Genomic DNA, 25,715 nt, shown 5'->3' with positions numbered 1-25,715 from the left:
ATGTTATCGTCCTTTAAATATGCTAGAATATACAAAAATTACTTTATTATTAATGATCCAGTATTTTAATGTAAAAACAGTGACAAAGAGCATTAAAGTTGCTACCTACTCAGACTCATTCAATAAGCACATTTGGGCATAGACTACAAACTAGGTCTTGAAAAATCTGTTTTTGTGCAATAAATTCCCATGTCTATGGCTTACCATAGGTTACACACTCACACTAGGTAAAAGGAAGCAGACAGCTGATGGGCGCCTCCCCCTCCTTACCTCCCACTCCCTGGCTGCGGCTTCGCCGGCAGGGGCTTCATCTGGTCCAGACTCTGCCATCTTCTTGACCACTATAAATCCGGGCTCTCTGGTGTACTCCCCAGTGTCTTCTGCGTAGATTTCTGGACTCCACTGAATGAAGAAGGCATACAAGTGGTCTGTCCTGTTAGGGCAGATGACTATTAGCAGGCCTCGTTTTATCTGCTATAAGCTCAAGTTAAAAAACTCTATTTGTGAAATGTCTTGACAGAAGCTGAAGATTTTCAAAACACACTGCACTACATAAAACAATAAAGTCCATTACAGGAAGACATTATCTTTAAACCTGATTTGGCTATGATCTGTCGAGTTCTATAAAAAGCTGTGCCTTGGAAAGCTCTCACTGTAGTGACTGCAGTGCACACTTTCCTCCATAAAGATACCAGTAGTGGCAAGCAACCAACGGGCGGCATTCGGATGGAGATCAGCACTGCACAGAGAATTCTGGCTTCAGAACTCTAATCTTTTCCCATATCTGCTTCCCTTACTGCGATTTTGCTAATTGTAGCAAACCATGTTGATTAGTGTACTCTGTAATAAACATATTTAAAGGTCAGACATGCATTTACAGCGCCTACGTGTATATGGGCTTTAACTGAATCACATGGACAACTGAAGGACGGAAGTCCCAGCTGGAAGATACCTGCTGACCAGTCGATGGTTCTACAAGTTCTGCAATCATCTGATGATCTACAAGGCTATGTGACTCCTGACACATTCAAAGGGGAGTAACTTTTCTCTTCTGGTAACTGATCGCTATCAATAATTCTTTTAAGTTTTCTGTCTATGGTAAGTTCAAAATTCCAGTAATATTAACATGAATAAAAACCAAGGTACATTTTATTTATATTTGCAGTGAAATTTCTAACATGGGTACTAAGGTCACCAGTGGGATAGTATTAGTTTTAACCAAGGAGAACTACCAGGTTTTTTCCTGGTTACGTTCAGAACACTTAAGTTTGGAACTAAGAACAAAATTAAAAACAAATTTCTATATAAATATTAAGAAATAACCAAGAATAATGAGAAAAACTAAGTGTTTATGTTAGATTTAACTAAATAGTAACATTTTAAATTATAACCATTTTAAACTGGCTCGAGTTCTTTCAAGTAGTGGATTATGCAAATCAAGCTATTTTAATGACTACAATTTCATTTGATACAAGACATGTACACTGTTTGGCATATCTCGTAGTGCAGAGGGAAGGAAAAGTTCACCACTAGATCCCTGAAAGCAGCACTATTCAAAGCAGACTATGCAGGATTTCCACCATACACCCTTCCTTTGGCGTGTCACTCCTGACCAGCCCTCTGGGGGCCGTGCAGCCAGGTGTAGCACACACAACCTCTACTGCCTCCACTAGTGTTTTTTCCCCAATTAAAAAATGAGAGAACCTGAATGCATTCAGGTTTTTAGGAGGGCATTTTTAAATATAAAACGCTTTCAAGCTGCTCAAGACTGGTGATGATACTAGGAATAATTCTACATAAAAGGTCTTTTTGTATAGCCAGCTGCTTCTAATTCATTGAGGAACAGAGAACTGAGTTTCCAACCAATAGTTCACCAATAGTCACTAAAAATTATGATAGAGGACGGCTGAGTAACTTTTGGAAGATACACAGAAACACTAAAGAACTGCATGAGGTTATTATAACGAGGCATTTTTGATATATAGAAAAACAAAGCTTCCCAGCAATTAAAGAAAAACAAAAATGGGCACGGTAGAGCCAATCCTGCGATCTACCTCGCACTTTCACAGAAAGCGCTTCTTAGTGCCACACTGTAGGATTCTAAAACTGAAACATGTTAGCTGGTGAGTGTCCCACCCCGAAAGACCCTTTACTCTGGTCCTAGCAAGTGAAAAACATGTGACTTCAGTATATCCAGAAAAGTTTATAAGTATGCTTACAATTAATTTTGTAATGTGTTGAAAGATTATTTATAATGGATAAAGACACCTTAAGAATTCTGTAAGAAAATGTACTAGAAAACACAAATTTGAAGATAAAATGCGAATAAGAACTGCGTATCATTTTCCTTCACAAGGCTGTATCAGTTTGTATGCTCATGGATTTTCATGGTCTCCGACATAAGCCCTTAACTACTAAAACCCCACTCATGTCCCAGTGTTTTGGCATTAAACTGTAAGTAGGAAAATTTAAAGATATAGATGAAAAGTGTCAGGTAGCAATTGATTTCATATAGACTTATTTACAGATAGCTCTGCTATATGTAGCACAGGCTGGCCGTGAACTCACTGTGTATGTCAAACTTCCTGACCTTGAGGTGCTCCTTCTCAAGCCTTTCTAGTGTTGGAATTAAAGGTGCATGCCATCATGCCTGCCTAATGTTAGCTATTAATGAGGAAATGTAGGCTTTAAAGTTTGTGGTGTTATGATAGACAAAAAAAAAAATCTTGTAAGGAAAATAGAGAGTTAGGAGCTTTTATTTCACCTTTCTTGTGGCACTGCAAACCAATACTCGTGTTTTTTATCTCTCTGTGCATACTGCTGCATCGTAGCACTGGCTTGAGATACAAATGTCTTCCTCATTGGTTTTCCGACTCGGAGACATAAGAACTTATGTAATCGATGCCTTCTCTTTTCCTTTAACAACGAGGAGCCTGGAAAGCGATGAGTAAACAGGATCCATTCAGTTCTCTTAGAGTATACTCAAGTAGCTTAGATGAATCAGTTCTACATTTTAGCTTCTAATTGTAAAATAATGCATTTTACTGGCACTTGGGCATATTGATTTAACTACCTTGTCCTTTTGTAAAAAAAAAAAAACCACATGGAATATATAGTTACCGAAACAGCAAGATACAATGAATGGTTTGTTGAGAGCTATTAGGAAAAAAATGCAAAGACTTTTCAGTAAATTGCAAATAACAGCTAAGCTGAAGTGCATATACATGTAAAATGTTCTTCATATTCTCCATGATCCTACAAAAATCACACCTAAGTTGTATACATAATTTCTAAATGGTAATTTTAATATAAAGTAAAAAAAATTAATGAAATCTCTAGTGTCTACATACATACATACATACATACATACACACATATATACATACATACAAACAAAGGTGCAAGAAATCAACCACATACTTCAAGTCTTTCTTTCAGTAAAATAATACAAAGGGTAAAATTCACCATTTTGGTTTCTCATGATAAGATGGAAATATCCTAGAATTCAGCATTTTAGGCACTCTGAAATCTACAATTTGTAGGCATGAGTACATTCACACTGCTGTACACGCACCACTGACACCCGTTCTGAGAACCTCCACATTCTTCTCCAGCACAACAGCCCCTGACTAAGCAATACGCTGTCTCTGCCCTCCCTCCCGTCATCGCCAGTGTGTGCTCTGCGCCTGCCTTTACTCCAGCAGTGGACACACTTCTATGGTACACATCTCACTCAGTGGCCAGCATGCCGTCACCACTCACCTGGTCTTAGACTTTCCTCTTTCTAAAACTTACGTCTTGAGATTATAATATAATTACATCATTTCCCTATTCACCTTCCTCCCTCTAAGCCTTCCCACATATCCCTTCTTCCTCTCATTCAGACTCATGGTTCTCTTTCCATTAACTGTCATTATCATGTACATCTATGTATGTAACAGAAACTTCCAAGCTCCTTAAACCTGAAGAATTAACATTTCCATGTATATGATGTATCATATGTTATTTGACAGCAGGATGATGCAAAGAAAATTCAGTCATGTGCATAGTACTGGAATAGATTCTGCTGTAAACATATTTTATACAGGTATCTACTTGAGTCCCTCTTTTCAGGTTGTTGTTGTTGTTGTTGTTGTTATTATTATTATTATTATTATTATTATTATTATTATGGTATACCAAAAGAGGAATGGCCAGATCCATTATTATTATTATTATTATTATTATTATTATTATTATTATTATTATTGTATACCAAAAGAGGAACGGCCAGATCCGTTATTATTATTATTATTATTATTATTATTATTATTATTATTATTATTATTATTATTATTGTATACCAAAAGAGGAACGGCCAGATCCGTTATTATTATTATTATTATTATTATTATTATTATTATTATTATTATGGTATACCAAAAGAGGAACGCCAGATCCGTTTTGAGGATCTGCTCATTTTGCACAGCCGGTGTGGATCACCTTCATCTCTCCCAGCGGTTCCTAGAGGTCCAGCTCCATCTGGCATGGTGCGAATGGAACTGTAGCAGTTCCAGGACCTTATTGCTGGAGGCCAGAAGGTACCTCACCTACGTAGCAAGACTTATGTCAAAGAGCCTGAGAACTATTGTTATTTTGAGACAAGGTCTCCCGTGTCCCATGCAGACAGACCTTGGTCTTTCTTGGTGTTTTCCAAACACTGGGTTTTAAGTATGGCTGTCACATTCAACGTTCAGTTTTAAAATACTGAATTTTCTTTGTATTACCCAACCAAGATTATATTCATTAGTAACTAAAGAATGTGTTTACTGACAGCAATTTCTACAGAAGGTCAGATGTTTCTTCTATGATGTGTTATCTTTATTTGGAACACATTGAACATTTATTAAGAAAGATTGTCAAGTGCAGAAAATTAGAGCACAGTATACAAAATTGCCTGGAGCTGACAACCAAGGATGATCAACTAGTATTAAGGCTCCTACAGATCTTCAGAAGGCAAGTTTGGTTTTGTCTCATACTCCATCTATCCGCACATACAGACTTTAATGGAAACTCAGGATTGTATAATAGATAGTGCTATTTCTTGCTTCTTTTCACTTAACATCTGTACAGTGTATGTTCATTATAGTTTTTTCAAAATGTGGTTTTATTAGTCTTTAATTTATCTAATCATTTACTTGTTTTTAACAATTCATATTGTTAAGGTATTTTCTCTCTTTGATATAAGTAACATTGGCATAAAGATCTTTGTATGTGTTCTTTAGCTTTTTTTTTGAAACCTTTAAAAGGTTAAAAGTAGTATATCATTTTAGTAAAGTAAAAACCTAAAATCAAAAGAAGTTCTTACCTAAGTTGAATTACTAGGAGCAATATGTCAGTAGAATTAAGAGAATGTTTACTAAATTATTTGAGCCACAGCTACTGAATTTATAATATATTAAGCAAAAGCACACTATATTAGAAAGTATTATGGTAATGCTCGTATTAACAAAAATTGAACTGAGACAGGAAGTGATAACTTTTATCCTGAGCATTTGATTTTTAAAACCACCATCTAATCCAACGAGCATGGGATTTTTATGTATGTAAAAAATTGTAGAAGTAGAGTTTCATGTCTAATACTGCTTTGCACAAAAATTATGGATTCAAAACTTCGGCAATTAAAAATTAAATTTGTACATTATATATGCAATGATATAATGAAAAGGAAAATGGAGCAATCACTGTATTACAGTGTGGGAACACATTCATAACACAGGCTTTAGAGAAAGTGCTCAAGGGTTAGGAGTGCCAAAACATGGCAGAAAAGATGTTCAGAGACCAGGCACTGCTGACATGGTCTCGGAGTAACGTCATTCAGGAGTTGTTTGATTCTCCCTCACACCCCTAACTCGGCAGTGTCTGGTCAGAGGGAAAGCAGAAAGCAGCATGCAGCAGACCAACACTTACCCTCTCCATGTGCATCTGCAGGTGCGCCTCTGTGTTTACTCTCCCTCTGTGCCACCTGCTGAATGGTGTCCCTTTGCTGTTTGGCTTGCTGCATAGAGTGGGTTTTCCAGAGTTTGCGCAGTTCCTCTACTTCTGTCTCTGAGTCCCGTTTTAGTTCCTTCCCTTGTTGATCCTTAAGAACAGTTGGCTTTTCTGTCAGTTCCACTGTTTCTCCGGAAGACAGACTGTCTTCACCTGCCTCTTGCTGCAGTGAATTTTCGTGGTGGAAAGAATCTTGGTTATCCTGACCTTTTATATCTGTGCTTTGTTCTTTAGGGCCTGAGACTTCTTGGAGGTTTCCTGTAGCTTTATCTCCTTCCTTAGTGGCTATTTCAAGACTACTTAAACCAGTTTCATGAGATAAAGCCCCAACTTCGCTTGAAGAACGTCCACTATTCGCGTTAGTGTGGTCAGGAACATCAGCAGACTCTGACGCGGCTGTCAAGGACTCTACTTCGATCTGACTGACGGTTTGCACAGATTCTGACGAGGCGTCAGATGACTTCTCTTGTCTCAGCTCTGAGGAGGGCAGCTCCTCTCGGATAGGAGAGAGTTCTGACTCCGTGAAAACATCTTCTGAGAGAGACTCCTCAGTGCTCCTGGGAGCAGTGCTGACACTGTCGTTTCCCTGATCGCGGCTTCTCGAGTCTGTTTCCTCAGCAGGGACTCCTGTCATTTTCTTTGAATGGCAGAACCCCCTTCCTGACAACTGATCTACTTCTCTATTAAATAAAATTAAAAATTATTAGGTATTAAAAACTGTAGCAATTTACTTCTGCAAGCAAATAATAGTATTATAGAAGAGGCTTTTTAAAAACAGCAAAGTATAGCTATCGACAGAATATACAAATACTACATTTTTCATATATGCCCCCACGTAATTATATCAAGGTTTTTCATCAACTGTATACTATCTGGGAAACATCAAAGTAGCATTCCTTGTGGGAAAACTACAACAAAGTTGCCATAAATTCCTGATGATTTATAATACTGAAACAGGATTTTCATTGTAGGGTAGGGACAATGGAAAATGTCAATTTATCACATATATATACAGTATTTATTTATATGCAAAGAGAGATTTAAAAAACATGGATAATGTGAATTAACCCGAGGCAAACATTTAAAGGAAATCTATAATGTCAGAACAGGTCTAAGAGAATCTGTCCAGTTAAAGAACTAAGATGTTAGATTATGAATATTTCATGGCTGGGCCTCATTTCCATCTTTCCTGGCATTTGTTGAGGTAAATATTAATGGTCGCAAGATGTATGTGCTTGAAATAAGCATCACTTAGAAAGTCAGTAATTTAGATGACAGTTAAAGTTGCTCATGAGAAACAACAATTACTTGAAGTCTCAGTGGCGCGGTGTAACGCTTTGCATATACGGCTAGAGAACAAGTCTGCTAGTCAGAACGGCAGTAAGTCAGCGGCCTTCTGTGCATATTAAAGCTAAGTCGCTTATTTAACTTTCTTGTGGTTTTCAAGTTTTTGTAACAAAATACATATTTTCTAAAGTATATGTGTAAAATTTCTTTACTTTAAAGATTTCGTTTAAGTGTCCTCTGCCTCTGTACTGAATTCATTTTAAAAGAGGCAATCTCACCCAAGATAGGAAATATGCAATGGTGCCATCTACTGGTGATTCACTTCACCTGCACCCACAGCGTGGAGGGGCTGGGCACTAGCTTTGGGAGATTTCATCTACACACTTAACAGACTCAAGAGACTCACTGTTCGTAGGTTTTAAAAACACAGAAACAAACAAGAATTAAAACTAACAGGCTGTATATTTGGGTGGGTTTTTAGCCTAAACTTTCATATTTTGAAAGACTAAATATTGATGGCGAACTGTTCGACACAGTCCACACAGTACATTAGAAATCGATTCTCCACACATTAAAAAAAGGGAAGACCATTAACATCTTTTACCTCACTCACTTTTACAAACAAACTTACTTTGCAAAGTCATTCTATGTATTTCTCTTGTTTGAAGCCAAATTCTGAGTTCAACTAACATAAGTTATTTCCTGTTGGTGACATTGTTTAAAGTGCTTGAACTCAGGTCCTGTCAAACTGGTCATTAGGAAGGCTTCCTTGCAGAGCAGTCTCAGACCATACGGGACAGTATTTAATTCTGAGCCACTGAGACTTAATGTCAGGATAGGACCTCACTGATGCAGCATCCTTTTGTCCCTCTGGAGCTGGCTTTTCAGCCTGTGTCCCATATCTACATCGAAGCTCAATAATTGTGGTTTGGTATTTTCTTTTTTGTTTGTTTTCCTGAAATTGGCTTTTGTTGACAACTTAAAAATATATCCAGTAGTTTAGAAAACTGATTTGGAAATTAAGAAAATTATTTGTGCTTCTAAAGATCATTTTACCAAGCCAAACCAGTATCTGGTATTACAGACTAAAATGGACCCTACTCCAACAGGAGTTTTATGCTATCCCAGGCACCCAACAGCTTACATACTAACCTGAAAAATTCCCTAGCTCCTTCTCCTTTCTACCTCTCCCCCACCCCCAGGTCTAAGTGGCCGAGGACTGTAAATTGTCTGTTATCAGTGAAGGTGAAGCCGTTTTCATTGGTTGCCAGTCACATAGGGAGTGGAAGGAGTCTATTATATGCCAACCTCTTCCCTTCCTGTGTTCTAGCTCCTTTTATTTCTCAGTCTTTCCCATGTCTGCTCCCTACTGGTCATGTGTATTGCTTAAGGGGCTTTGCCTATAGCTATAGTCTTATATCTGTGCCATTCTACCACACAGGGGCCCACATTAGCACACCAAAGCCTTCATTAGTGCAACCTGGAGGCCTTTTCTTTCTTATTTGACACCTTCCGTATCCAGAAGTACAACTGTAGATGTAAACATAAGCTGCTCTGCCTACCGCGCCACCAGGTCTTTATCTGTGCCACCCTCAAAACTCCACATGCCACTCCAGGTTCTTTCATGGTACTTGACAGTTACTTATTTCTTAATAATGAAGAGTAAGTTCAAGTTTTTGATTCTGTGTCTAAATAACGAAGGGTTGATAAGCACTGAATTACATAAGTGCTATAGGCTACTTGTCAAGTATCTGATTCTTTGACCAAATATATGTAAGTCTAATGAACTATATTACCTACTATATTCCAGGCACACTAGAAATCATCAACTATTCAACAGTGCTTAGATTCTTGTTTTACTAACAACATAGAAAGCAGCCATAACAAAACTAAGAAAATAAGAGTATTAGAGAAGGGTCAACTATATAAATACAAAAACAAAAACAAACAAACAAATAAAAAAAACCTAACAACCAACCAAAGAAGAAAGGAAGGGGAAGCCGGACTACCAGCGCACTAAGGCACTCACATGGGCAGTGACTCCTTTAATTTGCTGTCCAAAATCTCTTTGTACATGGCAGCTGACATCACCTCTTCCATCGGACACATGATGCCATATTCCTCACAACCGTTCTCTTGAACCAGGGGGTCTGTCTTATGTGGATCAAACATTATGTTATTCGGTGTAACTAGCAGGACGCCACTAACTGTGCCCTAGGAGGAAAAGAAAGTATCATTCAGTCTTCAAGGTTCGCAATTTCATAAAGGTTCTCGATACCTCTATTACGTGCTTTTTCTGACTTCTGGCCATCTGCTTTCTACACGGTACAGCAAGGCACTGGGGCACTTTCATGAAAACATGCATTTCTAGGAAATGCTACTGTTTTCCGCAGCAGAGACAGAGTGCAAGGAATATCATGTTCCGCCTCAACCAATCATGTGAGGAATGAAATTTGACAAAGTAAAAGAATGGCCACATTATGAAGAAAACTCTGCACAAGACCAAGACCAAGTTTTGCAGGAATCCCCTCCCCCCGCCCCCGCCCATGTTCTTCCCCAATGCTGCTACATGAGAACCAATAACTCCATCCGTGGAAAAGCAATAGTTTCATAGAAATAGTGTTCGAAAAAAGTAACTAGGGTTGCTTGAATTTGCTATTCGTCAGTTATGGGACTTTCAGAATGCAAAGTTTTAAGGTATACTTCTTCATCTGTAAAGTTGGTAGATTGGATAAAATTCACAGCAAGCTAACTGTTTTTTCACTTACCATTAAAGACTATGAATTGTAAATGAGTTTATATAAACAGTGATATAAATCCTAAGAGTCTACTCTTTTTATCAATGGAGGTTTATAGACAGTTGACAGCATTGGTAAGAATATTTATTCTGTCACCTATATCAAATTGTATGTACACGGTTAACTTGACTCTCACAATCCTAGCTGTGAAACAGGAACTATTTCTGTACTGTTGTGAAATATCCTCGTCTACAGACATAAAGACAAAGGCTAAGAGAAGTGGGCAAAGAAAAGAGCCAGTCTGGGTAGTCTGCTCCTTCACCATGCTACCACACAAATCACAGAGTAGCCATACTCCACCGCAAGTGAAGCATCCCTTACTCTCAAAGTTTTATTTAAACTTTCATTCCAAGATATTTTTTATGCATAAAAGTAAAAAGCCTGACAAAATTTCTGAAAATCCATTGGTTATTTAAAGTAATCTTGCTTTTTCCTGAAAGAAAAAAAAAAAGCAAAGAAAAGAGAAAATCAGACAGCCTACTTGATTTGGTATCACACCATTCTTTCGAGTTCAAACACAAGCACAGTCAACCTGAACAAAAATGTGGCATGAGCTATGGCCGACACCGCCTTCTACAAGACTAAGTAAAGAAAGCTTGAAAGTCTCTCTTGATGAAAATATCCACATTAAGTGACAAGAAGCAACTGGAGCACATAGTACAGGTAGAAAAGACTTACAGCAAACATGTCACATTAAAATACGAAGTATATATGGGGACATTCAGGTGGGTAAGTGATCTAAAACAGTTGAACTATCATTTCTTTAAAAGATATTATTTACTGTGTGTGGGTGAATGCTTATGTACACATTATGTGTGGGCATATGTGCCAGAACATGAGCAAGGTGGTCAGAGGACAGATGGTAGAAGTTAGTTTTCTTCTCCCAAGGGTCTACCCACAGGGCCATCTCAAAGGCCCCTAGCTGCCACTTCTTCTAGTGCAGACAATGAACCCCTTTAAGGAGTAACATTATAGAAACTTCAGCTTATCTGGCCTCTGAGCAGTGTTTTCATGAGACTCATTTACAGCAATTTACACCGCCGAAGCACACACCAACACAAGCCAATGAGAGCCAATAAAGTGTTACACAGGACGTTCACATGGCTGGGGTAAACCTATGGTATACAAACAAGGCTACAGTACATGCACAGTACATGGTTCTTAGAAGGTTTCTAACCTTTTGTTTTTTTGCTGCTTCGATTTTGGTAAACTAAAGACTTTGCAAAATGAAAGCAAGCAATTGGTTAAAATTAAGCAAGTATATTCTAGGTACTCTGAAAGTAGTGCCCTTTCCATTTATTTTTAGAAATACTGAGGGATAATCCTAAAATACCATGCATCCAGGGCAAGCACTGTCACTGAGCTACACTCCCAGCCTGTAGCAGATTCGGCTCACATTACCAACATGTCACACGTTACATTTCAAGTACTTTCAGGAAATAATTCTAAGTAGCTACACATGAGCAAAAGGTCCAATTTAATATCAATGCTTCAGTTCTGTATACACATTAAAGCTACAAAAGGCCTCAAAGCCGTTTCTATTTTCTGGACTAAACCAGGTGATACCTTACCCACTGGATCAACCAATCTGCTTTAATTTTCTGGGAAACCACCCTGGGAGCTAAAAGGATGCACAAGTGAATCATTCAAACTTCTTTCCTCAAGGCCAAAGTTATGAAAAAAATCTCAAGACTTTACCTTTTCAACCTCATTTGACTAAAAGTCTAAAATCACACACTACCCGTAAGAAACACTCTTTATAATGACAGAAAAGGATAAGGCATGCTAACACTTCTCAAAAGAAGTGGAAAGGGCTATAGCGCTATCTACCACTATCCACCAGGGTGGAGTCAGGAAAGAATTCCGAGATTAGTGCTGAGTTTTTCATGATAAGTCGATTCATCCAGATAATATCAGAATGCTAAACATTTCCATACATAAGAGTTCTCTGAAAATTCATGAACTATTAGCTATAAACTTATAGAGCTGAAAACAGAAAACTACCCGTTGAAATGAGACAGTTCCACTCACCTGTCAACAATTTACAAAAACCACAGAAAGAAATCAATAGAGATACAGGAAAAGACCATCATCGTCAAATTTGACTTCACTGATACTGTAAAATGTTCCACTCAGTAGAAGCAAACTGCCCATTTTTTTAAGCATATATGCACAGTTTATCAAGAGGTTCTAGGTGGGGAAATAAGTCACACTCAAATGGAGGTAAAAGTGTTCCGTGATCACATGGGATCCCATGAGAAATCAGTTAACAGAAAGATACCCGCAGCGGGTGGTGGTGGTGCACACACTGCTCAGGACGCAGAGGCCAGCCTCGTCTAGAGCTAGTACTAGACCAGCCAGGGCCACACAGAGAAATGCTGTCTCAAACAAAAGAAAACATAAAATATCCCTAAGTGCTTAGCACTTCAAACAGTAATATACTTGCCCCAAAGTAGAAATGTTTATTCCTATTTTTAATAGCTTGAGTGAACACACCTCAAATACTTTCTACCATATAGTATATACTCACTAAAGATGAGTTATCTCTCAATTTGTATGTAATGCCAAGTTTTCCAAAGCTAGCACTCCTGCTAAAATCAATACTGTGTTTAATATCTTAGCAAAAATCATTCTATGTGCTTTATGGTAGTGAATTTATTTATATCCCATTACTTTTCATAACTGCCACAGATCATCAGACTCTTTTTTTTTTTCCCCTTTGGTTCTTTTTTTTTCTTTTTTTCTTTTTTTTTTTTTTTTTTTTTTCGGAGCTGGTTAAGTCACGGGCAAGGTCCATTCTAACTCAAACATCCAGTCACCAAAACCTTGGTAAAACAGTCATAGCTCAGTAAAAACTGAAGTATGATAGAGCTCCACTCTAAGATGTCACTCATTACCTTGCCATTGGTGATATATTTGCAATTAATTTTAAGAAATTTCTCAGTAAATGCTTCTTCTTCTTCAGAAGTTGAAGATACAACTCTTGCAGGCCGAATACTGCTCTCTGTAGATGAAGGAGGCGCTTCTTTTGGATGGACTACATCAGGAGTCTTAAGCAAAGCAAAATAAAACACCAAAAAAGTGCCTTAGGAAACTAGGTCCATACACCATTAATGGCAAACAACCTTCCCCAATAAATCCTACTCTCCCTCTCACCATATTAAGATAAATACCCCAATATCTCACAAATTATAACAATAATGGTATTTTCATTTTTAATGAAGATTTTAAATACAGCAAAAACTTCAATTTTAAATGCATATAATAAAAGGATGCATATAAATTATATCAATCTATACATCTACATGCCAATATATGCACACACATATGAGCGTACGCATGCGCGCACACACACACACAGACACACACACACACCTAGAAAGCATTAAAATCTAAGTAGCTCAACACACATTCTGTGCTGCTTGTGAATTAAAGCACTGGTTTTGATAACACTGAGGCGGCAGCCTCCATAAGAGCAGAGTACAGGAGGAGCTGGCCAGAGAGATCTAGTACAGCAAGCAAGAAGATGAACTCATCACAAGAGTTTTGAACTTACTCATTTTCTTTCTGTAGTTTCACCTATGTGTGTGTGGTGGTGGTGGGGTACGCATCCAAGTGTTAGGTATGTGGGCACACCTGTGTGTATACATGCTATTTGTATTTGTGGAGACCTGAGGCTGATATTCTTAGAGCTGAGAAGCACCTCTCAGTCAAACCCAGAGTTTTATCCATGTTCAGCCAAATTCCATACCTGGCTAACCATGAGAGATGGACCTGAGATGTAAGTCTGGGCTGCTGAGAGAGCTAGTGAACACAACTGCAATAACATGCACTTTCCCTTCAGCTCTTCCACAGGTGATGGATAAAATGTTCCACACCAAAAAGCAGATGAGCCAGACCCACAAGAAAGTCCACGACAGCAAAGAGCTAGCAGCAAATTCTATTTATAGCAGTTCAATTTCTCCTGAATTACGGGTTTATTGTCTGAGTATCACCAGCTACTATGAAACCACATTACTCACTATTTCAAAGGACAGTGCCAATTGTTCTCCTTAAATGAAGGCGTATCTCAGTGAGCAACCTGATATGAGGCTCCCTCAGTCTCAAATCTTACAACTCAGTATCTATAGCAACCCCAATATCGCAATGTAACCCTATTACAAAGATACATAAGTCAGCTTAGCAAATGCTCAGAGTATAGCACAAAGAGACGTTTTCTTTCTAAAAGAATCAGAGTTGTCTAGGGGACTGTGATCAAACCTCGATACAAATTCCATAAATGTGAATCATTCAGAATGTCTTTATGTCCGCGAAGAGCCTGTTTGAACTGAGTCTGTCTTGATCAATGCGTTTGAAGCTCATTAGGGGCTCCTGGTATTTCGCTGGGATTTAGCTTTAGCTACGAGGATCAGAAAGGTCCTTGACTAGAGTACAGCAGCAGCAGTACTGTCCCAAACACGCAACTGGGAACAGCCACAGGCTTGTAGTAAGTGCAACCTCTGCACTTGGGTTTCTTTTGCCTGGGCTGTACTGTGTCTGTGCTCACAGGGTGAAAACTTCACACACAGCACAGTAATGTCGAGGTAAAACACAAGTGTTTCTCAGCCAATAGATGCATATAAGCATGCTACATAAACTTTAAAATCTTCAATAAAACCATTTACCTCTTTCTGTAAGTTGTATATACTCACACATTCATTTATTTTTATTCTGCTTCCTAGAATCAAGAAATTGAGGAAGCTTAGACACAAGATACAGAATGAAACTTTTTCAGTTGAAGGAAAGTAGGGTGTGATTTCAAGGGACTCACGTTGACTTTAGATCTGACTGAGCTTTTATCATCAGTTTAAAAGAAAAACAATATTCTTAATTATTTTCTTGAGATCGTAATTACATCATTTTCCCTTCCCTTTCTTCTCTCCAGCTTCTTCTATGCTCTCCTCTCTTTCAAATTCATGGTCTCTTTTTCATTGTTGCTACATATACTGGTGTATGTGTGTACACATACGTATCCCTAAATACATGAGTATGACCATCTCAGCCTGTATAATGTTATTTGTATATTTTCGGGGATGAATGACCATTCGGTATCAGATAACCAGCTGATAAGCTCTTCCCTGGGGAAGACTATTTCTCCCAGTTTCAGCATTCCTTATTTGCCTGAGATTCTTTGTCTAAGGTTGAGGCCTGGCTTTTCAAATTCTAATTACAAAACGAGGATCCCAACCAAAATTCAGAAGAAAACTGTCACTCATAACTTATCCATTTGTGTGATTGTGTAAATATGAAAATTTAAAGTTCTGTTTCAAGGGATATTAACCATGAGATTTTTGTCAGAGACTATAAGACTAAGGTCTGATTGCAGCATAATCTCTTAAAAAATATAACTAGAGGTCAGTGAGGTGGACCAGCAACTCATTAGGAGTACAACAGAGGAGCTCACGTTTGACTTCCCACACCTATACTGCAGCTTACACGTGCCTCATCTAGAGTTTCAGGGGACCTAATACCCTTGTCTAACCTCTGCACGCATAGGCATACACACAGCGCACATACACATGCGTACATACAATTACTAAGATAGTTGATTTTAAAGTTGAAAATATCACAACTTATTTATGTGTTTTTGCCCTACGAGCATTTATTAAAATAATTGGCTTAGATTTAACATAAAGTGTGTATGAGAGTCAGATTTATGCTTAAAAGCCTTGAAGTTAAAATTTTAATTTATATTAGTTAATACTCCCTAGTCTATGGCCGTACCACACAGAATGCACCCAATCCCATTAGGCAATACAGATAAATATACTTTATGTATAATATAAATTTTTAAAATAGGGATTACTCTTTGAGCATATGCAATTTTCAGCATTTAAACTGCTCTGGTAGATCCAATGTTTTAACTCTGACTGTCTGATTCCGCAGTCAATAAACAAGGAAGTACACAAGTTCAAGGTGTCAAATGACAGTGACAGCAATGCTTTGTTTTATTTAGAACATTAACAAGCATGTCCACATGCTCGTATGAGAAGCTAATCTTACTTCTGCATGACTGCAGCATATAAGTAAAGAATATTTCCTAGATGTTTTTAAACACTGCTAGTACTGCCCCAAACAAAACCTATGCTAAAGTCCTTGTTTTCTTAAAAGGTGATTAAAATATATGATAAATATTAAAGTTATGATAATAACTATAATCCTCTTACAATTTTATGTTAGGTATTAATTGTGTCTCCTAAATGACACATTGAAAATTCAAGTCCCTGGACCCCCAAATGGGACTTGATATGGAAATTGGTCTTCTTTGGATTAATTAGTTTTTCTTTTTTCTTTTTTTGTAAAGATTTACTTATTTATTATATATAAGTACACCGTAGCTATCTTCAGACACACCAGAAGAGGTCATCAGATATTATTACAGCCACCATGTGGTTGCTGGGAATTGAACTCAGGACCTCTGGAAGAGCAGTCAGTGCTCTTAACCGCTGAGCCATCTCTCCAGCCCCAGGTTTTTCAACGGTCATATGGAAGCAGCAAAGTCCTTACCATAGACAAGAGGGAGAGGCCAGCCATATGACAACAAAGACAGCGAAGCATTTTCAAGCCCAAGAGTTCTAAGCACCAGCAAACACTCGTGCCCACTGCTTGCCGGATAAGCAGACAATTGGCCTCTCGTGCTTCTAAGAAGAGGTAACAGTCTCGTCACTCAGTCACTAGAACTGAGGCTTCTGCTTCCAGAATTGGAGGACAATAATTTTTTATTGTTACATACACTCAATTTGTGATCTTTTATTAGGGAAATAGCACAAAACTAAGAGGGCGATGGGAAAATTTAAATAATTTAGAAAGAGCACATTAAGAAAGCCAACAAGAGCGGCTTGCTTCTCCAGAGGACCACATGTCTGTTGTCAGCCCTTAAATCAGAAGACTCTCAGCCTGCAAACCTCTCCAGGAGAGCTGACACTCTCTACTGGCCTCAAGTAATCAAAAAACAAAATCAAACATAATCCCCAATAACCATAGCTATTGCGTTCAGAGAGAAAAACCTCACACTTCCTTCTGCCTCTGCAGTTTTAGCCATCCTTCTGCCCATCAGCCAGCTCTGGCAGTTCTATTGGACTTCACTTCCACACATCTTTTTACAACTCTGGGAACTTTCTAGTTTCTACAAGCTGAATCGAAACAGCACCCAGTATTGGTTCTTGTTAGTCAATACAGTAGGTACTTAAGGCAACATGAGAGGTACTATGGTGGTTTAAATAAGAATGTCCCCCCAGACATTCATATATTTAAATGTCTAGTCACCAGGGACTAGCACTATTTGAAAAGATTAGCAGGTCTGGCCTTATTGGGGGAAGTGTGTCACCAGGAGTGGTCTCTGAGGTTTTACTTTCAAAGCCCTGTCTAGGTCGAGTGTCTTCCTCTCTGCCTGTGGATCAGGATGTAGCTATCAACTACCTCTCCAGCACTATGCCTATCACACCTGCTGCCACACCTCCCACCATGATGATGTGGGCTAACCTTGGGGAACTATCAAGCCCCAGTTACATGTGATCTTTTGTAAGAACTGCAATGCTCATGGTGTCTCCTCACAGCAAGGGCATAGTGACTTAAGGCCGGAAGTTAAGAATCCAACACAGGACCTAGGCGGTCAGATTTAACCCTCATCTCATTACATCGTGACATACTATGAGTCTCAATTCAGTTTCTAAAGGAGATGTTTTAAGCACTGTAAATTTAAATAAAGCTCTGGAATTTCTGGATGAAAATGCAAGTAAGAGGTATTTAGCGTGGGCCATAGCAACCCCGGCTGCACATCCCAACACTGGTAAGAAAGAAGACACTGACTATGTGGGGACTCTACTGTTCCCTTTGCAGTTTCCTCTTCAGACTGTCCAGGTCTTTTCTAGACCATTAACGTTTTTAAGTTCTTTCTCCTTAATACACTGCGCTTCTATTTCTACTGCTATTCAAAAGTTCTACCGCCATCTTTTATACTGACTATGCTAGGCAGTATTTACGGAAGGGAACAACTCTGCATATTCACTCTGGGTGAACAGATTTCATTACCCCACCCCCACATTATTACCTAAACACTCTCCCTGTGGGTTCACCTCTCATTCTGCACAGACTTACAGTGCACAGAAGAAACCAAAGCTGCACAAGACCAAACCTGGGTCTAAAGGTGAAGCGCAGGAAGGACTCTGTGTCCTGGTCACTGCTGTTAGCCCTCCTCCTCCTCTTCTTCCTCCTCCTCCTCCTCCTCCCTCCTCCTCCTCCTCCTCCCTCCTCCTCCTCCTCCTCTTCCTCCCTCCTCTTCCTCCCTCCTCTTCCTCCCTCCTCCTCCCTCTTCCTCCTCCCTCCCTCCCTCCCTCTCTCTCTCACTCTCCCTCACTATGGCTTGATCTCCTTGTTTATTTTAAACTTCCAAATAAAGTCAGGAGGTAGAGATATGGTCTGAAGGTAATAATCCCACAGGTTTCAACATAATTCTACTTTTAAGGTTAGAGGCTCAATCTAAGTCCACCTCTGACCACATTTTCCTGTTATTTCTCCTCCTGTATCAAACTTGGCACGTCTCCAGCTGAAAAGGAGAAACAGTTTCCAGTAGTTACTGTGCTCTCAGTCAGCAATATTCATCATCAAACTCTGATCTCCACTGTTACCGATAACAATAATATAAAGCGCAGATTGACTTTCCATCTCAAAATCTGAAGTGCTCATCAGTGAAAGCACAGGAGCAAAGTCCACAGCTGACCTTGGGTTACAGACTGCTCCCCAAATCGGGCACGCCATGTACACCTCTAAGGTGGAGGAAATAGAACTGTGTTTAGGGTTGCTTCTAGTCCCGAGGTTTCCATCTTTCTCCCTTTACGTATGCTTGTCTTCCTTCTACTACTACTACTTCATTAAGTGTGCATGCGTGTAACACACACACACACACACACACACATACACACTCCAGAAAATACTCAAACTATTTATGATTTTATGTCATGTTTGTTAAGTATAATTCCATGAAAAATTAAATTTTATTTGATATTTCTAAGACAGAAATGTTAACATTTCTTGGACCATTACCACCAAAGGTATATCTATCCAAGCTAAGCACTTTAACAAAATAAAAGGATCTATTCTCACTTTAACCATAGTAAAGTAGAAAGTAAGTACACACAATGAGTAACATGCACACTGTGATTTCTACATAGAAATGGTTGAAAAGTAGAGTACTCACAGTGGTTTTATCAAATTCAGCTTCTGATGATGTTGGTGACAGAGGACTTACAGGGCTTAGGGATGGGGAACTTTCAACACTAGAGACATACTCAGGATCAGGAACGTATAAAACCTGGAAAAAGTGTTCACAGATAGCTTCAAATAAACAAACACTAATGACCAAATAACGTTCTATAAGCAAACATTATTTAATAATGGCTTCAGCAATAAAAAGAAAAATTCAGATTATAAAAGTAGAGCAGTAGATTATATAAGCATGAAAACCAAAAACACTTTAAATTGACTTAAATTAATTTAGAAATGGTTATTACAATAAGCTGTTGACACAGTACAGAAAAAAACCTCTCAATTATTGTATTACTGTATTGCAGTACTCAGCTACTGTTCATCTCAAAGGCAGCTTGGCAGTAACTAAAGAAATTATTTGTACCTTGACCCAACAATATTATCTACAGAATTTGGGCTGTGGAATGCATATAAATAGATACATACAAGTGTTCACTGTCCCAGTGTTAAGATTAGCAACAGTGTAGCAGTGTGCGTCCTACTGCATAGCTAGCTAAGCAATCATATGTTGATACTCTACATCTCTACAGATAAGGAAAGTTGTGAGTGCTCTCTACTTAAATCCACCACTTTCTAGGGGTCCCAGACAAGCTTAAAGATCCAAACAAAATCCTCGGATGAAGGTTAGACTATTTCTGCAAGATTCAATTTGTTAACCACTTTCATGGAGAAAGCAAGTTTTAGTTGGAAGGATAGTTTACCTTTAAACATACTGGAATTCTGTCAATTTACATGAACTACTTTAAGTGTTTTTAAAAATTCTTCAAGACTATATTTGAAGCATAACTTACACTTATTTTCATTTGTTTTAAGAAGGGAATTAATAGATGTAACTCACACTTTTTATCTGGCCAACAGGATTTGTTCACAGAACACAAAAAACTATTTTCATATTTTCTACATTCTGAACTATATAAAAATGAATATATTTAACTTAATAACTTTAAAACCAACACATTTAAATAATAACAATACCTGTCCAGTCACGACTGCTCTGGAGAATAACTTATTTAACTGAACAAGTTCATTGGGTGTGGTATCAAATTTCAGGGCTATGCTATTCAAAGAATCCCTTGATTCAACCTGTTTAAAATGAAAAACAGATTACTTTCATCAGTTAAAACAAAAAAATTTAACATTGAGTGATTATGCAATATTAATACATCTTGAAAACAATTTTATATTTGATCCATAAACTATAATGTCTGAGAAAACTCAAGAAATACTACATTCTACAATAAGCTCAACCTACAAAGTCAGACAGCATGTATATTAAAATGTAGTCTAGCACAGCCCACGCTGGCCAACAACTCAGTTTCCGAATACAAAGTACAGATTTTAAAGCATGCTCACGTTACACAAGCACTGAAAGGACGGAGGCAGAGCGGGTGCTCCCAGGTGAAGAGCTCCAACTGCTCTTGCAAGGACCAGACTCTGATTCCCAATCCCAAGGTGGACTGCTGACCGCGGTCTGTAATCCAGCTTCATCCAGCTGGATTAACTTGCCTCGTGTCCGCCATACCCTCACCACAGCCATGTTGGAAACAGAAAGGAAGCTCAGTACTACGCTGAATGGAAGAGAAGAATTGCATTTCCAAAACAAAATGTGACAGTGGAAAATGCAAGCACCTGGGAAAGGAGGAACAGGGCAAACAAAATCTGTGACACAGGCCATGAAACTTGCAAGAACATGTGAGAGAGGAGAGAGGGATCTTAGGAAAGGGGCAAAGAGAAGGTGGAAGGAGTACATGGGACATGAAGGCATGGGGACTGCTTTGAGAAAGGAAAGGAATGGAGAAATAAAGGTGCTTGGGGAAGAGAGACCAATAGAACAAAGTCTATACTGCCACATACACATGAAAATTCCATAATGAAGCAGCTGGGTGTTTTCCAGGTCCCTTGAAATTTAACAGAAAAGGAAGTGAGAGTAAAGGACCGAAAATGTAAGAGTAGGAAGGATGGATAACAGATAGCAGCAGCAAGAGAATGTCAATGGATTTGGTAACTGGAAAATACTTTACTAGAAGGGTTAGTAACATTATCAAAAATGATAATGCATGTGTATAACTGTATATGGAGAGACTGTGAACACGTGCGTACACGAATGTGTAGAGGACAGAGGTGAATGACCAGTCCCTTCTCCGCTTGCTCTTCATCTTATATTTTGTGATAGTCCTTGGCTGATGCTCGAGCTTAGTGATTAAGCCATGCTGGCCGGACACCAAGCCCCAGGGATCTGCCTGCCTCCATCTCCCCTCCACAGAGATACAGGCACACACAGGCCTGGGTTCTTAACCCGCGTCCTACGGATCTGAACTAAAATCCCCATGTTCCCAATGCCAGCACTTCAACAGCCAAGCCATCTCTCAGACAGTATGCATGTATAACATTTTTATGGCCCACTCTAATTCCCACTTAAGGTGATTTTATGATTAAAACCTGCTGTGTGTTTGTGTGCGCACATGTGCAGGGGTGGGGTGGGGTGGGGGCTGGTTTTAGCTTTTAGGCTACCTAAAAATATAATGATTAACTTTATACCATATAAATTAGTATTAAAGTAATATTTAAGCTACATATATTTTTCAAATTGCTTGGCCAAGCTCCTGGAACTTGGGCTACACTTGGGTTAAAACAACCCTGCCTTGTTTCCACATCCAGAGCTGGGATTACAACTGCATACAACCACACAGACGTGACGCACAAGTCTGCGATACAGAAAGTTTTATCTTAAGAGCAATACGTTGAAACGCATACTGCAGTCAATACTAAGTCATGTTACATGACGACTTGATAGTTTCATTATTTGTTTTAAAGATTATAGTAAAATAGAGTATAAAACAATATCTTACCTAGCTTTCAAATTTATGTTTCTTTCCTTTATAATTTGACATGTTGAATAAAAGAAATAAATGAATCTAAAAAAAGAGACCTCTTAGATGCTTGTCAATATGAGATTTTACAGTCAATTATAAAGAAAACCTATCAGGTATGGTTATTTTAATTTTGCTCCTTATTTATTACATGCCAAGAATGGCAAATTTCTAAATTCAAAACCAATAAAATTATATAGTTCATAATCATGGTATCAAAAGCTATATCTTTATAGCATAGAATATACCAAATGTCTCAAATCTCACACTTTTGTAAACAGTCAAGAATATTGTATTACTTAACCTTTTACTGTTTGAATGCATTTTTTCATTCCAACCATGTAGGCACAAATATACATAACTTAGGGTTGTGATGGCTTTAAAATCTAATTCTTTTTGTTTTTTTAAAGATTTATTTATTTTGTGCATGTGAGTACACTGTAGCTGTCTTCAGACACACCAGAAAAGGACATCAGATCCCATTACAGATGGTTGTGAGCCACCATGTGGTTGCTGGGTATTGAACTCAGGGCTTTTGGAAGAGTAGTCAGTGCTCTTAACCACTGAGCCATCTCTCCAGCCCCCTAATTCTTTTTATAGCAGTTAATTCTACCTAAATATGTAGCTTCTAGCCCTTTGAAAATGTTTAATATAGCAAATATAGGGCAAAGTATATGTGTGTGTATACACTATAATACTAATAGTTATAATATTAGAAAAATACAAAGTAGCCGGATGTAGATCGCTCCTGAGAGACACAGCCAGAATACAGCAAATATAGAGGCGAATGCCAGCAGCAAACCACTGAACTGAGAATAGGTCCCCTATTGAAGGAATCAGAGAAAGAACTGGAAGAGCTTGAAGGGGCTCGAGACCCCAAAAGTACAACAATGCCAAGCAACCAGAGCTTCCAGGGACTAAGCCACTACCTAAAGACTATACATGGACTGACCCTGGACTCTGACCTCATAGGTAGCAATGAATATCCTAGTAAGAGCACCAGTGGAAGGGGAAACCCTGGGTCCTGCTAAGACTGAACCCCCAGTGAACTAGTCTATGGGGGGAGGGCGGCAATGGGGGGAGGATGGGGAGGGGAACACCGATAAGAAAGGGGAGGGGGGAGGGGGATGTTTGCCCGGAAACCGGGAAAGGGAATAACACTCGAAATGTATATAAGAAATACTCAAGTTAATAAAAAAAAAAAAAAAAAAAAAAAAAGAAAAATACAAAGTAACAAAATTGATCTGAATTCATATATTTGTTTTACAAAACGTTTAGCACTGCTAAATCATGTTTATGTTCAATCAAGTAAGTAAAATGCTACACTCCAAAATTAATTTGTCAGCTGTCTACCATAACCAGGAATGAGAAACACCAACACTGTCTGAGACTTGTTTCAAGAAGGGCAGAAATCCTGCTTTCACAGCTGAGGAAACTCAGTACTCAACCTAGCTTATAAGGGTCTCCTCTGTCATTAGCATTAACATTAGCACCGCTGGGAACTCAATTAAGAGCACACTCTTAAAAAGGTAAATATTTTCCTAAAAGCCTGATCTAATAAAATTATTGCGGCATAGAAACTATGACTAAATTATCATCAATATTAAATTTAACCTGGCAGAATACTGTCTTTGAAGAACACAGAAAGAAAAACAAATCATAAAATGCAATTAAGAATCCGAGGATTATTATTAAGGAAAGTGACACACACAAAAGTCAGATTTTTAAAGTGAGGCAATTTACAATACTTAATCATCTGCAGTCAAACAGAAAATGCCTTTGGTAAGACTGTTACAGATAGAAATTGCTTCTGCCAAAGTAACTTACAGTATATTCAATAGTTCCCTTAGGCTTCTGAAAAGACATCCTTCGCCCATCTTTCTTGTCTAGGGTCTTCTTTTGGCCAGTATCTGAGAAAATGGAAGCCAAACAAACACCTGTTAAATTCACTTTCCTTTCGGAGGAATGACAACTGCAGGAGAGAGCTCCCAGCCAGACATAAAACCCACTAATTTAGAGGGGCAGTATTATTATTAACTAATGTCTAGAGAGGATACCATTAACATATAGAGAAAAAATTCTCTATAGGCAATAGAGTGGTAGTGTATGGTTCTATATGAAAATCCATCATTTTAGGTTGGATGGTAATTATTTTTCAGTTGTTGGTTAAGGTGTTTCATGTGGCTCTTATTATCAGCAGAGGCTGGACAGAGGCCTTGGTGGTTAAGAGCACTGGCTGCTCTGTTATTCTAGAATGTCTGAATCCGAGTCCCAGGAACCACACGGTGGCTCACAACCACCTGGAAGGGGATCTGTTGTCCTCTTCTGGTGTGCACACATACATGTAAAGCACTCTTTTACAGAAAATATATAAACAAACAAACCTTTATTGTCAGCAACAGTCAGCTACTGGCTTCAGTCTGAAATCTGTGTTTGTAAATTTTCTCAGCTATTCTCCCTTTAACAATGACTACATGTACTAATATGATAAAATACCACCCTATAAACATCTTAAATAATTAACATGAACCCCACCCCCGAAGTACTAGTTTAAAGTTTCAGAATTTACTAAGATAGTAAACATAGCAAAGTACTGTATTTACCCAAAATTAAGACTAATTCTCCAAAAAGATTAGTTCTCAAACTAATCTAGAAAAATGCAGGTCTCCTGGTTTTCCCACTATCTGAGCTCAGTTGACCCACTGACTACACTAGAACTTATATTGTAACCAATAGATCAGTTACTTTAGTTTCAATAATACTAAACAGTTTTTGAATCCCCTCAAAGCCAATTTAGAAACATTTAAAGCTGCCCTAGTATTTCCTGATAAGCAAGAGCAACTGCTATTAATTACAAACTCTTATATCTTCCCTCCATCTGATATAGTTTAAAATTGCCATCTGTGTTTGTAACCACTGCCACTAAACTATAACTTCCCAACTATGTGTGTGCTTCATTCTACAAGTTCCTTTAGGTACCTGACAAAGGGCCTGGAGTACTGCAAGGCACTAACTTGAATGGACACATTCTGACACAATTTAATTAGTATCACCCCAATTCTTAGAACTGCTGCACATTTTCCACAGGGAAAAGTCAAGACGCAGGACAGTGAGATGGCTCAGCAGGTACAAGCACGTCTCCACACCTGGTGGGTGACTCCATCTCTGGGACACCCAAACAGGACACACATACACCCCACAAATAAACAAACAGATGAATAAATAAAGGTTAGACAAGGAGTTACAGTGTGTACATCACAAAGATATCAAGGCAGATATGTGGCAGACACAAAAACAGATGCATCTTTATTTCTGTATATCAAACAGCTCATGAACTCAAAGTGGATAGGCTGTTAAAAGTCAAGTGTAAACAATGGGCGAAAGACAAAGAAGTCACAAGACTTCGATCAAGGACACTGAACAAACA

The 25,715-nt window shown here is 38.4% G+C and overlaps 1 protein-coding gene across 16 annotated transcripts in view; it reads right to left on the bottom strand.

Moving 5' to 3' along the window:
- Oxr1 (oxidation resistance 1) overlaps positions 1-25,715 on the bottom strand; it is a 436,879-nt gene that overhangs the window by 42,086 nt on the left and 369,078 nt on the right. For all 16 annotated transcript variants that reach the window (NM_001197907.2, XM_017594617.3, XM_063262910.1 and 13 more), the window contains 8 exons: positions 24,116-24,198; positions 20,394-20,501; positions 19,351-19,464; positions 13,013-13,165; positions 9,347-9,531; positions 5,950-6,710; positions 2,765-2,933; positions 271-433 (listed from right to left, as the gene is read on the bottom strand). In NM_001197907.2, coding sequence (NP_001184836.1) covers positions 271-433; positions 2,765-2,933; positions 5,950-6,710; positions 9,347-9,531; positions 13,013-13,165; positions 19,351-19,464; positions 20,394-20,501; positions 24,116-24,198 — 1,736 coding nt within the window. The remainder of the gene's footprint in view (positions 1-270; positions 434-2,764; positions 2,934-5,949; positions 6,711-9,346; positions 9,532-13,012; positions 13,166-19,350; positions 19,465-20,393; positions 20,502-24,115; positions 24,199-25,715) is intronic.

The sequence above is a fragment of the Rattus norvegicus genome, chromosome 7 (assembly GCF_036323735.1).
Source record: "Rattus norvegicus strain BN/NHsdMcwi chromosome 7, GRCr8, whole genome shotgun sequence".
Taxonomy (NCBI): Eukaryota; Metazoa; Chordata; class Mammalia; order Rodentia; family Muridae; genus Rattus; species Rattus norvegicus.
This window is presented reverse-complemented; position numbering and strand designations above follow the sequence as displayed.